This window comes from Oncorhynchus mykiss, chromosome 7 (genome assembly GCF_013265735.2).
Source record: "Oncorhynchus mykiss isolate Arlee chromosome 7, USDA_OmykA_1.1, whole genome shotgun sequence".
Classification (NCBI taxonomy): domain Eukaryota; kingdom Metazoa; phylum Chordata; class Actinopteri; order Salmoniformes; family Salmonidae; genus Oncorhynchus; species Oncorhynchus mykiss.
In genome coordinates, this window is record NC_048571.1 from 40,277,721 (window position 1) to 40,291,762 (window position 14,042).

Consider the following 14,042-nt stretch of genomic DNA (forward strand, 5'->3'; position numbering starts at 1 on the left):
AGTTTTATGGCTTAGGGTAGAAGCTGTTTAGAAGCCTCTTGGACCTAGACTTGGCGCTCCGGTACCACTTGCCGTGCGGTAGCAGAGAGAACAGTCTATGACTAGGGTGGCTGGAGTCTTTGACCCTTTTTGGGCCTTTATTTGCCACACTGTGCTGCCAAAATTGCGGGCCCTTCTGATAGGCTATGTGATTTTTGTGACAAGATTTGCTAACATATGATGGTATACAAGTATATACCCTTTTTCTCTTGGCGCAGTGGTTCTCAACCCTGGTCCTGGGAACACGAAGGGGTGCACCTTTTTGTTTTGCCTTAGCACTACACACCTGATTCAAATCATCAAAGCTTGATGATGAGTTTGATGAGTTGCTCATGTGCACCCCTTATGGTCCCCAGGACCAGGATTGAGAACAACTGCAGTCTTGGGACATCCATTGGGACATCTTCATCTCTGTATATGAGGACAGAAAACATCAAAGAACAGGCTTCATTATACTTCATTATACTATACAATTAGACAGCACTGAATATTATGTTGCTGTTACCGCTGTCCTTTGTATTTCTCTCTAGGGACTGGAATTACACAAAAGTACCTGCCCTATCCAGAGTAGCTTTCTCTCTCTGTGTGAATAATAATGACCACCCCACAAAATGCTAACCTCCCCTGTTATTGTAATAGTGAGAGGTTTGCATGTCCTGGGGGTATGATATTTTTGCATCTGTAACTTTCTGACTCATCATTATTCAGGATTCATTCAGGCCTATCCGCAATCATGGTAGCATCCACATAAATGTAGAAGTGTTAAGAAATGCATTCTATTCTTATTTTGAATAAAAGTGATTCCAAAATGACTACATTATTTACCATTATTTTCAATTGGGCACAACATAACCTGAAACACAAACAAAGCAGCGAATGCATCCAACAAGTCCAAGAGTCTCGAGCTTGGTGTAATCTTTGCGTGCTAAGAATTTGGGATCAAATACTAAACTGTCCCAATACGTTTGGTCCCCTAAAGTGGGGGACTTTGTACAAAGGTGCTGTAATTTCTGAAAGGGTTCACCTGATATGAATGGAAATACCATGTACTGTTTGGTTTGGAATTAGGCCCATTCATGTAATTAGCAAATAATTATTTGATACGAGTAGGCTACTCACAGGTATGTTGAAAGAGGGTTTTCCAGGCCTCCCGGGTGGCGCAGTGGTTAAGGGTGCTGTACTGCAGCGCCAGCTGTGCCACCAGAGACTCTGGGTTTGCGCCCAGGCTCTGTCGTAACCTCAATTGGCCTAGTGTCATTAGGGAGGGCTTGGCCGGTAGGGATATCCTTGTCTCATTGCGCACTAGCGACTCCTGTGGCAAGCTGGGCACAGTTTACACTAACCAAGGTTGCCAGGTGCATGGTGTTTCCTCTGACACATTGGTGCGGCTGGCTTCCAGGTTGGATGCTTGCTGTGTTAAGAAGCAGTGCGGCTTGGTTGGGTTGTGTATCGGAGGGTGCATGACTTTCTCCTGAGCCCATACTGGAGTTGTAGCAATGAGACAAGAAAATATGTAAAGGGGTAAAATTTCAAATATTATTTTTTTTAAAGAAAGAGGGTTTTCCTGGTACATGTGGTTGTGATTGTTTTATCAAGGTACTGTGTCTACATAATTAGATTTGGCCCTTGCCTAGATTATGCTCTGTTTGACTATGCTTTAGGGCAGTGGTTCCCAAACTTTTTGTAGTCCCATACCCCTTCAAACATTCAACCTCCAGCTGCATACCCCCTCTAGCACCAGGGTCAGCGCACTCTCAAATGTTGTTTTTTTGCCATCATTGTAAGCCTGCCACACACACACATTTATTAAACATAAGAATGAGTGTGAGTTTGTCACAACCTGGCTCATGGGAAGTGAGAAGTGACAAACAGCTCATACAGGGCCAGGGCCAGAGCACAAATAATAACATAATAATAATCAATCATTTTGCTCTTTATTTAGCCATCTTACATATAAAACCTTATTTGTTCATCAAAAATTGTGAATAACTCACCACGGGTTAATGAGAAGGGTGTGCTTGAAAGGATGCAAATAACTCTGCAATGTTGGGTTGTATTGGAGAGAGTCTGTCTTAAATCATTTTCCACACACAGTCTGTGCCTGTATTTAGTTTTCATGCTAGTGAGGGCCGAGAATCCACTCTCACATAGGTACGTGGTTGCAAATGGCATCAGTGTCTTAATAGCGCGATTTGCCAAGTCAAGAAACTCTGAGCACAGCCCTAACCAGAAATCTGGCAGTGGCTTCTGATTAAGTTACATTTTCACAGAACTGCTTGTTGCAATTTTCAATGAGGCTCTCTTATTCAGCCAGCAGCATACCACCCTGCATACCACTGCTGGCTTGCTTCTGAAGCTAAGCAGGATTGGTCCTGCTGGAAGTGGTGTTGGAGGGCCTGTAGTAAGCACTATTTCCTCTGGTCTAAAAAAAATATCCCAATGCCCCAGGCCAGTGATTGGGGACACTGCCCTGTGTAGGGTGCCGTCTTTCGGATGGGACGTTAAATGGGTGTCCTGACTCTCTGCGGTCATTAAAGATCCCATGGCACTTATCGTAAGAGTAGGGGTGTTAACCCTGGTGTCCTGGTTAAATTCCCAATCTGGCCATCAAACCATCACGGTCACCTAATAATCCCCAGTTTACAAATGGCTCATTCATCCCCCTCCTCTCCCCTGTAACTATTCCCCAGGTTGTTGCTGCAAATGATAATGTGTTCTCAGTCAACTTACCTGGTAAAATAACGGATAAACAAATAAATAAAAATTCAGATATCGGTAAGTGGACTGGAGGCAGGGCATGAAAGGGATAACGAATCCAGTTGTTTTTGTTGTCTGTTTCAGGAAAGTACCTGCGTAATTGAGCACCCAGCTCACTGAGGTGCTTCGTTATATCACATTTGACATTGTCCGTAAGCTTGAGTTCATTTGCACACAAAAAATCATACAATGATGGAAAGACGTGTGTGTTGTCCTTGTTAATGCCGACAGAGAAGAGCTCCAACTTCTTCATCATAGCCTCAATTTTGTCCCGCACATTGAATGCAGTTGCAGAGAGTCCCTGTAATCCTAGACTCAGATCATTCAGACGAGAAAAAACATCATCTAGATAGGCCAGTCATGTGAGAAACTCGTTATCATGTAAGTGGTCAGACAAGTGAAAATGATGGTCAGTAAAGAAAACTTTAAGCTCGTCTCTCAATTTAGAAAAATTTCAATTTCACTGTTCGGTCCAAAACATCTTTCAAGCTGTCAGGCATTCCCTTGGCAGCAAGAGCCTCTCGGTGGATGCTGCGGTGTACCTAAGTGGCGTCGGGAGCAACTTCTTGCACGTGCGTTACCACTCCACTATGTCTCCCTGTCATGACTTTAAAAATATCCTCTCATGTTGTCCTGGTTTCCAGTGTTTTGCAGAAGAGGATGTCTTCCTTAACTGACCCCTAATAAACGTAACGGACATATACCAGGAGCTGTGCCAGGCCCGTCATGTCTGTTGACTCATCCAGCTGTAACGCATATAATTCACTGGCTTGTATGCAAAGTAGTAATTGTTTAAAAACATCTTCTGCCATGTCATTGATGTGTCGTGAAACTGTGTTGTTTGATGAAGGTATTGTCTGTATAGTTTTTTGGGCCTTTTCCCACAGCATTGTCCCAGCCATATCCACAGCAGCAGGAAGAATTAAGTCCTTCACAATAGTACAGGCCTTGTCTGTCCTAGCCACTCAGTAGCTCATCATATAAGATGCCTCTAGCCCCTTCTTATTAATGGTATCTGTTGCTTTTATACATGTCTTACTACTCAAAAGTCGTCTTTATTCTCGATCAAAAAACTCCTGTGTCTTATTTTCAAATTGTCATGTTTTGTTTCTAAATGTCTGAGCAAGAGTGAAGGTTTCCCGAGAGAGAGTAACGGTTAATGTGATTGGATGTTAATTATTTTACTCGGCTACCTGTATTTGACATTGTGTTGTTATTTCGCCGAACACTAGATGGTTTAATTTTATTTTTGGCAGTAAAACAAGACTACTCAGGCGAGAGAAAAAACTATAAATGTACTGTTTGAAAATGTGAAGACGTTTTTTTTTCTCTAGCGAGGTGGGGCCATTTTATTTCATTTTTAAAAATGTGAATAGCATTTTTATTTGGCGTACCCCCTGACTTCATTGCGCGATAGGTATTTTAGATAGCGGTTGGTATTTTAGACTCCTGGATGGATTTTAGAAAGCAATCTGGTGCCTGACGGCAGAGTTGATGACGTGGCACACAACCATTTGTTGATGCATGCTACATCTGAGCAGGGGAATGCGACACATCGTATCATCACTCTCTCAGCATGTTTGTCCCATTGAGCTACAAAATAACAGTTTGTCCCAACAAAAATAATGTATCTAGGCTAGGTAAAATTATTTTGCTCTCAAAGCTTCAAAATCCCCCAAAATTGTAGACCTATTTAACTTCAGCTTTGCCTAATGGCCCCACCCCTGGAGAAAGTGAGTAATCCTTTCAGTAAACACGTTCAGTCTGCAATCATCATAACAAACACCTTATAAGGCATTGTAGCCAAGACACAAACTTCACAGACTGGGGAATGTCACAGACAGATCAAATATCATACTGGCCAACAATCAGAAGCTGTTTTATCTTTAATCAATGCAATACAATGTTTTGCTTTGCATATCATATCTCTGGGTCAGAAGTCCCAGACAGAGGCTATCTTGGATTGCTGGTATGTTATTACTTTAACCTCCTCTTTCCATCACCACCCTCCCCTTTCCTCCCTCACTTTATCCCTCTATCCCTCTCTGTCTAGCCTCATTTACACCTTGCACTAATGTGAATTTGTGATCTGATCAATATGATCCAATCACTATCTGATCAAGGTTTGTCGCATCTACACATTGTATTAAAATGTGTCTCCTATCCATCCACTGTGTCCACATTGTGACCAGATTAGCTAATGCCTCCCTGTATATAAATTATTTGACAGATATTCTTAAAAAATATAATGAATTTAAGACAATTACTGATGCCATAAGTCAATGGTGCTACCTGTCAATGATTTTAGAGGCCGGTATCATTATGACTTAAGGGTTGTTCCACCTATTAGGTGCCTTTTGAGGAGTGTAACTTGGTGAAAAAAAATAAAGAGCACATGTTTTCCAATCTCCCAAAAAATAAATACCATAATATGTGCCCATTAAGTGTAACAGGGTTGACCGTAACAGGGTTGACCGTAACAGGGTTGACCGTAACAGGGTTGACGATTTCATCTTAAATCAACCATAAATAAGTCCCCTTGTGACAGGAGGAACTCCCAGAGGGACATGTCAAAATGGTGAATTCTGGCACTTTAGTAAGTCTTTATTCATGTAAAAAAATATATATTTATTGAATTTTCCATGTGGTCTATATTAGAGGACACTTCATTTAATATGAGGCTTTTAAAATTCTATATTAGTGCCCAATATCTACTTAAAATATCTAAGTCTGGGTTTACATAGGGATGCAAAAAGCACTTATTTTGTGCAATGACCCTTAAAAAGATCTCAATCGGATCACAATGGCTTTGTTTACACAGGCAGCCCAATTCTGATATTTTTTCCACTAATTCATCTTTTGACCAATCACATCAGATATTTACACATTAGATTTTTTTCAGAGCTTGTCTGATTCGTCAAAAGAACAATTAGTGAAAAAAATATTAGAACTGGGCTGCCTGTGTGAATGCAGCCAATGTGTCTTTTAATTGTCTACACCTGTGGACAAGATCATGTTAGCCCCAGGTATAAACAGGGCTTCTCTGGCTCTCAATTTGTTTTCTCTCTCTGCATCTCGCAAACCCTTTTCCTTCAGCCATCTAAAGCCCTTTCTTTTTTTTGTCCTCCTCGCTCTACATCTCTTTCACAGTCTATGTGTGTACCAAGCAGACTCCTCCCTAAGTCCCAGCTTGGTTTGTTTCTCTGAGTTCTTTTAGACTGAAGCCACTCCAGAACTCCACTGTTAGAGATCACTCTACAACCAGGGAGTTTCAGCCACACACACTACACAAGGTAAGATGGGACCATCTCAACACCTACCAGCTACTATTGCCACTGCTTTCATGATGCATAGTATACAGTAACAGGCCACAGAACACTTTCAAAATGTTTATTACTATCCAAGAATGGACAAATTCTTCTGCTTTTTCACTTTAAAAGTGCAGGGCAGATCACATCTGCTCTGCCAGACACTTACAGGGTAAGAAGGGTAAAATAAGCTGTTGTAAGTAGGGAATTAATTGCTTAGTAGCTTGCTTGTGTGATGATGATGATGATGATGACCGCAGCTCTTAGATCATGATGGCTGACAGAACACATTGTTAGATGGAAAAATCGCCTAAATGTTTTGGCTGGGTACATTCATGGTTCTATTTCCTGAGCATCTGCAGGAAAGGAGTCACAACTCCGGAAATGAGTAATGTTTGTGACCAGCTTCCTATGCAATGTGTTGCTCAAAATTTATATTTTTTCAAAAGTGATATTCTGTGTAAAGCTGCCTGACCTGTTCAGTGACTAAGGTCATAAAGTGACTGTTAACATGTAGTCGAACTGCATTAACATTTAGGGAATTTAGCAGACTCTTTTATCCAGCGCAACTTACATGGACAATTAGCGTTAAGTGCCTTGCTCAAGGCACATCTCGTCCACTCTGGGATTTGAAAAAGCGTCATTTCGGTTACTGGCCCAATGCTCTTAACCACTAGGCTACCATAAAATGAAGAGACTTTCCTGTTTACTCAAATTGCAGATTAGCACCTTCTGTCTTGGTGACATATTTCAACAAGAGATTGAAGTACAACACGCATCAAACAGCAATTTATTTAAATTCAACAGTAGACTTGATAAGTTGGGTTAAGTCAATAACTATTCTGAATGAGTGTTCTGGCACCTCCCTAGCCTCAGGAGGAACTTTGAATTTCATGAAAAGGAGAATAAACAGTGAAAGTGCCTGCAGGTACTGTAGCCAAACCCAGCAGCAGTTTTAACTCTAAGGTCATTCCTTTATCTTTGAGTACATTCCTAAAATACCCTTTAGTCTAAATGTATGGTACCTACAGAGGATACCCAGGCTCTATTGTGTAAATACTATTCTCTCATTTGTAAAGTTCTTGATTACATGACCAGAACCCTAGTTATAGTCCATAACTGGTTGTACTTTTTTTTGTTGCAGTCACAAGGTCTGGAAAAACCTCCCATTGTATACACAGCTTCATGCATTTCTCCTACTGTAGGTCTCCTACCATCCAATGTGTGTCAGGAACTGTAGAAGCATACTTGCTTTTTTATATGTAAGGCACTCCTCCCATTCAGTGGGTGTCCCAACAGAAGGAACCACATGCCTCCCATTTCTATGTAAGGAACTAACACTCCACTGTAATTCTGCAGAATGCCTTTGGGAGGAGGAAATAAGTGTGGCTGCTGCCAGAAGACTGTGTACTTCGCTGAGGAAGTGCAGTGCGAGGGGAAATATTTCCACAAGTCCTGCTTTCTGTGCAGTAAGTGATCCGCGTGAGGTCATCCCGTTCTTTCGTAAACCACATTGACGACTAATGTACCAATTATTCTGAGCTGACATTAAGAGCTCATGATGGAATGTGAAGTATTTGGCACTCGGAGGAAGAGGCAAATCCAAAGGTTCTCGGTTCTTGCTAGCATGTCCTTATTTGGAGAGGGAGAAATGGCTCTGTCACAGGCCTTGTATGGGAGAAAAGGTACCAGAGTGATCTGGCTCAGATGAGTGTTTGTTAGTTAACTATGCACCTCTCTCGCCCCCAGAGTCAGAACGTCAAATGTTAAACTAACACTGGTGATACCATAATGTCTTTGCAGTGACTCAGACTCTAAAGAGTCAAATGTCTGCAACTACATGGCCTGTTGCTGATTAACATAACACAAAATGACCTCCAATTGGAAGACTGTTAATATTGGTGTGTAGCTTCTAAACTGCTTGTGTTGCTGATATGGCACAGCATTGACCAATCAGTTCAATGCCACTAAATGTCTGCCTCTCCCTGCCTAAAATATTCTGCTCTTAGTGGCATGTAAGAAGAACCTGGACAGCACAACGGTGGCCTGCCATGTGGATGAAATCTACTGCAAATCCTGCTACGGCAAGAAGTATGGGCCAAAAGGCTATGGCTTTGGTGGGGGAGCAGGCACCCTGAGCATGGACACAGGGGCACATCTTGGAATCAGACCTGAAGAGTAAGGAAGTAATCTTAAGAGTTGCATGTACTCTCCATACCAATAGGTCTACCAGGGCTTTTTCCACAGCACTGCTGATATTCATCATTCCCTTCTAATAAGGGGCTGATTTACAGCCTGGGAGAACATTACATTAATTAATCAATTAGGGATAAAGGAAAACCTGCAGACCTTGAGGACTGACTAGAATGCTGTTCTATGTAGTTTAATCATAACTAATCTAACCATAGTGTTAGTCATTACATATCCAGTAAGACGGTCCGTTTCTTCATCAACAGGCAGGCAGCCCACCGCCCCACCAACAACCCCAACGCCTCAAAGTTGGCCACTAAGTTTGGCAGCTCAGATGTGTGCCCGCGCTGCGCCAAGGCTGTGTATTCTGCCGAGAAGGTGCTCGGAGGTGGAAATGTAAGTCAGCGTTTTGGGCTGATCCTGTCATTTGGAAGGGGGAGAGCTACATTATGGGTCATTTCCTGAACATCATGGGGTGGTTTCCCAGACACAGATTTAAGCCTAGTCCTGGACTAAAAAGCACTTAAAGGAGATTCTCCATTGAGCTTGCTGTCCAGGACTAGGCTTAATCTATGTCCGGGAAACCGCCCATATATTTAACAGTACTAATGGCCATACTGTGTCAACGGCTGCTGTGGCAGTGGGTCAACTGAAATGCATGATTAGGGATATCTTATCTGTGTTCAAATAGTGTAATGTGAAGGAGAAATACCAGTTATTGTTGACATACTGTATCTGTGCAGCCCAGTGCTGAGACAACACTTTTCCTAATCTGTCTTTTCCAGTCCTGGCACAAGAGCTGCTTCCGCTGTAGCAAGTGTGGGAAGGGGCTGGAATCAACCACTGTGGCTGACAAAGATGGAGAAATCTACTGTAAAGGTGGGTGTACTATTTCTGAACTTCTACTGTAAATGCAGCAAAACAGACTTTAAATAAACTAGAGAATGCAAATACTGTAGCATCTGTTATCAATTTATCTCCCTTTGTATTATATACATTATATCAAGTATACTACCTTTTCATCCACAGCATGTTATGCCAAGAATTTTGGTCCAAAGGGCTTTGGGTTCGGGCAGGGGGCAGGAGCTCTGGCACATGCTCAGTAGGGCTCAGGCCTCCTCGGACTACTAAACATTTGGACTGCAAATCCCTGGATTCCCCAGTCAACCTGTGTTTAATCGTGCTATCTCATTCCAGCTACTGGCAGAGGCTCACGCTGTGCACAGTTTACTTATGTGCTTACCTTACCAGCGCCGTTAGCTGCTCATGTTTTTTCTAAGATGAGGTTAATACTCTGCATGATACATTTTTTTGTAACCACTGAGAGAACCAAGATTTACCAGCTTGTTCATTTTGGCCTAATAAACTCCTTTTTGCAATTTGAATATACACCAAGTGAGTGAGTTTTTATTGACGGTAAGATGGACACACCCTGGTTTTGTTTGGCAGTTGGTTAGTTTGCTTAATGGGGCAATTTATCAGGGGCAGAGTGAAAGAAGAAAATCATAAAGTATTGTAGTCCAAGGCTATGAATTCTGAAGACTTGCATTGATCTTATCATATGAAATGTACTGTATCAAATACTGTGCACATTAAAAGGTAACAAACTAAGAGGAAGCATTGACTTAGAATATGGGATCATTGTTTGGGAATTAGGCTTGCATGACAACCGCATCTGGCAACAAACAACCCGACTTTGAAATCTTTTAGACATCAGAACAACCTAGAGGGAGTCAGAAAAGGAGGTGCATATGATAGGTAAGCTATACAAAACCTTGCTGAGAGTAACTGACAATCTCTTAGAGAATTACTATTGGAACCAACATTTAAGTTTAGTTTGTTGGCACAAGATGGCGGGAAGATCTGAGCATAATTAACAGTATTACAGTTAACAATGTATGCTTAATCCAGTAAAAAACGAATGTAAATTATTTATCTACAGACAAGTGTAAAACTGACTCAAGCCACGCATTCTGTAAATGTTAAAGTCCCAAATGTATGGGCAGAGCTAGAAGGTTGTCTGTCAGAGGTATTACAATTTAAACTTTATATCCGTCTGCATATTTCAAGAAATGGCATGACGTGTTGCGAGATGCCAATAGGCTGGGTGATTCACGTCTCATCTTAAACACGTGTACTTAAAAACCTGGGTATCAATGTGCCATAATTAATACAATCAAATTATTTAAAATAGTATGGGTGACGAGAAATAAATTGGTACCGTTTAAGGCCATGAGTCAACCAATGTCATTTGATGGGGGGGAAGAGCTGTCTGGGCTAGTTATTAGAACTCTTTTTACCCACTGCAAAATGCAACTGGGGCACTATAGAATTCCACTCATACAAAAAGTGGAATTCCTTTTCAATTCAGACAGTGGTTGCATTGCAAGTGTTAATGTTTTATTTGAATTATAATTGGAAGGGAATTCAGACCTGAGATACATGGAACTTAATTCCCTTTTCACACACTTCTCTCTTCAAGCATTCTGACTTAACTTAAGCATGAGGAAATGCATGTGCCAGCCATTTGTTTGTGGTGGAGATGACAGAAATGGAGGTGTGGCAGATCTGTCTACCATAAAGCTATATAAGGACAGGCCCATTGTAATGGCTGAAATGGCATTAATAGGACAGTATCAAACATGTTTGACTCCGTTCTATTTATGCCATTACAATGAGCCCATCCTCCTATAGCTCCTCCCACCAGCCTCTGGTGTATACAGATAAATGTTCTGATCTTGACATGTGCTGCGTTCATAAAAATGTGGGACGGTGGTATTTACCACACACAACTGGGAAATCTACTTGAACACCCCTCCAACTGGTAATTAGTGGGAAACTTGTTTATCGTCCCTGCGCTCCAGTTTCTTCCATATGCTGATGTCACCTCAGGAAATTACATCGAACAGCACTTTCGGCAGTTAAATGCAACAAAACATTCATTATAAAAAGCTAACTAATATGATTTTAACTAACATTTGTTTACAAGCATGATAGCTGTACTGTTAGTTTGTGGTTGATGCAGCTTGTTGGGCATTATCCAATCAGCAGTTCTCAAATAATTAAAAGCATGTGAATGCATCCAACTGGTATTTATTACTTTCCCACATGGTTATGAACGCAGCATTAATTCCCTAATAATTCCACCACCTTTACACAAGGTCAAGCGAACCTGTCTGTTGCAAATGGAAAAACATATTTTTTTTCTGGTAGAAATAATGGCATTCTCCATGCACTGTAATTAATAGATTGATAAGCGCTAGCTAAATGGGTAATCTGTTTGGATAAGGGGATTGTAAATATAGGCTAAACGACAATTGGATATATTTTACCTTATGATCTCTGGAGATACAGTGGAGTATGAAATGTGCCGTTATGCAGAATTTAAAGTATGGCCTTATAATTTGCAGGGATTACATTTAAAAGCACAAATGGCATGACCAGTAATACTTCACATTTGTATTATCTAGAATGTTTAAATCATGGAATTCGATTATTTAATAATTAGTACTTATCAAATTAGTAATTTAAAACGATATCAATGGTTTTAATCATACGCCCCGACTTTTCCTATAACGCAATAAACAAATTCAGTTTGCGCCTGTGACAGTTATCGAGTGCCATGTGTTCGCTACCAAATCTCATGGTTTATTTGAATCCTTTTTACGGTAATTTAGCTAACAGAAATTGGAAACGCAACACCTAACCCAAACCTCAATCGCCATGTTTTTCAAAATGTCCAAGAAATGATTCCAGTAGGCACGTGACTTGTATCTGCTCTGTGATTGGATGATACAGACCGCAATTCTGTTCGGGATATGTAGTTTGTTTGTCCCCTAATGCTGGTATGTACTGTATACAGTCTTGTACCCTTGACGCTTCCTTCATTTATCAGTTTTTTTAAGCAATTTAAGTTCACCCCAGAGATAATTGTACTTCTTCAACATTTGGAAACCATGCTACCAGCATGTTGTTGAAATGTGTATGCTAAAAATAAGTCGGTGCTCCAGTTTTCCAAAACCATAACTGAAGAAAGAGAGACACAACCCATCTGAGCCCTATTAAATTGATTCAGTGCGTGCAAAGGAGCCACACCCGCTACACGCCATAGCGCTTCTTCAACCTCAGGAGCCTTAAGAAATTTGGCTTGGCAAAAAAAAAACGTTGATTTGATTTTGACAGAGATGGAATCCATACCTATGACAAAGTATTGCAACGGTTTAGTCATAATCCTCTCTGTGTACATGGGCTGCTCGTTTCCATGCAACAGTCAAACAAATCGACAGTACTTTGGTTGATCCTGCTGCCATATATAAATCGAAATTAAAATCAGCTGTCATGCGATGCATCAGTAGGCCTAGTTCTCAAGTGACAGAAATCACAACTGACAGTCTCCTTATTGCCTGGTACAACAGGCAACCATAAATAGGAGATAGGCCTGCTTGCTTCTAGACAAAAAAAAACAGCAGGAACATAACAATCAATTTAAATTTCAGGCCTGCAAGTTTGCAGCAATTTCACATTTTATCCAGGGGTGCAGAGAAGATATAGCAATTGTATAACTCATTTCATGCTATTTTTCGTAGCGGCCGCAGACCCCTAAATGGTCGCTTATGGTCGCACATACACAAAAGCAAACCAAGCACTTAAGCATCCGACAACCCAATCAGAGTGGTAGAATCAGATGGTGATACACTGGTCTATGTATAGTTGGCAGGACCCTGCTATTGTGTGGTGGATATGATTGCATTCCTTTCATCAACTGCGGGGCTTAACATTGTCTGCAGTTAATATTCTAATCAGGCCGCGGGGGCCTGCTGTTCTCAGGGGGCAGCGTGTGTCTGCAATACCTTTCTCATTACCAGCCAACAGAGATCTGAAATACAGGGTGAATACAGCCCAGGGCCGGCTCCAGGCATAAGCGAAATAAGCGGTCACTTAGGGCTCCAGGACGCTAGGGAGCCCCAGACCAACTGTTGAGAGTTAGAATGGTAGAAAACACAAGGTGCAAGTTTGAAACTTGATTGTGCATCAGCAATTTTTCACGTATGTCAGTAACTGACCGTCACTCAATTAGCCATGTCAGCTAACAATTTTCAGATTGGTAAATTAGTTTACCCAGCTAACTAAACTTGTTATCATGGCTGAATAACGACCGGGCAAATGGCCACAGGCCCTGACCTCCAGGGGGCCCCCATTGATTTTGTTAGTCACTCTCACTCGGATATCATTAACATTATCATTAATAAGTCATGGAAATAGGTGTAGAATTGCAGGACATTTGCTTTAAAACTGCAACATTTTCTCTACACCCCATGGCAAAATATGTACAATTATGTGAAATGTGTTATAAAATTGCTAAATGTTCTCTTCACCCCATGGCAAAATGTGTAGAATTGCAGGAAATTAACTTTAAAACTAACATGTCTCTCTGCCGTCAAGAGGGGGCCCACTAAAATGTTTTGCCCGCGAGGTAGGTGGGGGCCTTAAGCAACCAAATCTCGCTTAGGGCCCCCAAAAGGCTAGAGACGGCCCTGACACAACTGCTTGCAAAACCAACCCACTGGATCGTTTATCAAGGCTCCATCATAGTCAGAAAATAGTAAAAAGCAGTTCCTCCACTTGGTATTCATTGCTGGCTGTTGAAGTTACTGGCACTGTCCACCAACCAACAGTAAGAATGGGCAGGGTCTTCACAGTAAAACTGACATGATCCTTTGTAGCTCAGTTGATAGAACATAGAGCTTG

At 41.4% G+C, this 14,042-nt stretch overlaps 1 protein-coding gene across 1 annotated transcript; it reads left to right on the top strand.

Annotated features, from left to right (window-relative positions):
• The first annotated feature begins 5,832 nt into the window (after positions 1–5,832).
• On the top strand, positions 5,833–9,683 carry csrp1b (cysteine and glycine-rich protein 1b). Its single transcript, XM_021609219.2, has 6 exons — positions 5,833–6,089; positions 7,464–7,573; positions 8,114–8,282; positions 8,561–8,690; positions 9,080–9,173; positions 9,324–9,683. Exons 2-6 carry the CDS (start codon positions 7,465–7,467, stop codon positions 9,398–9,400), a joined length of 579 nt encoding a protein of 192 aa, XP_021464894.1. The 5' UTR covers positions 5,833–6,089; position 7,464; the 3' UTR covers positions 9,401–9,683.
• Positions 9,684–14,042: the final 4,359 nt, after the last annotated feature.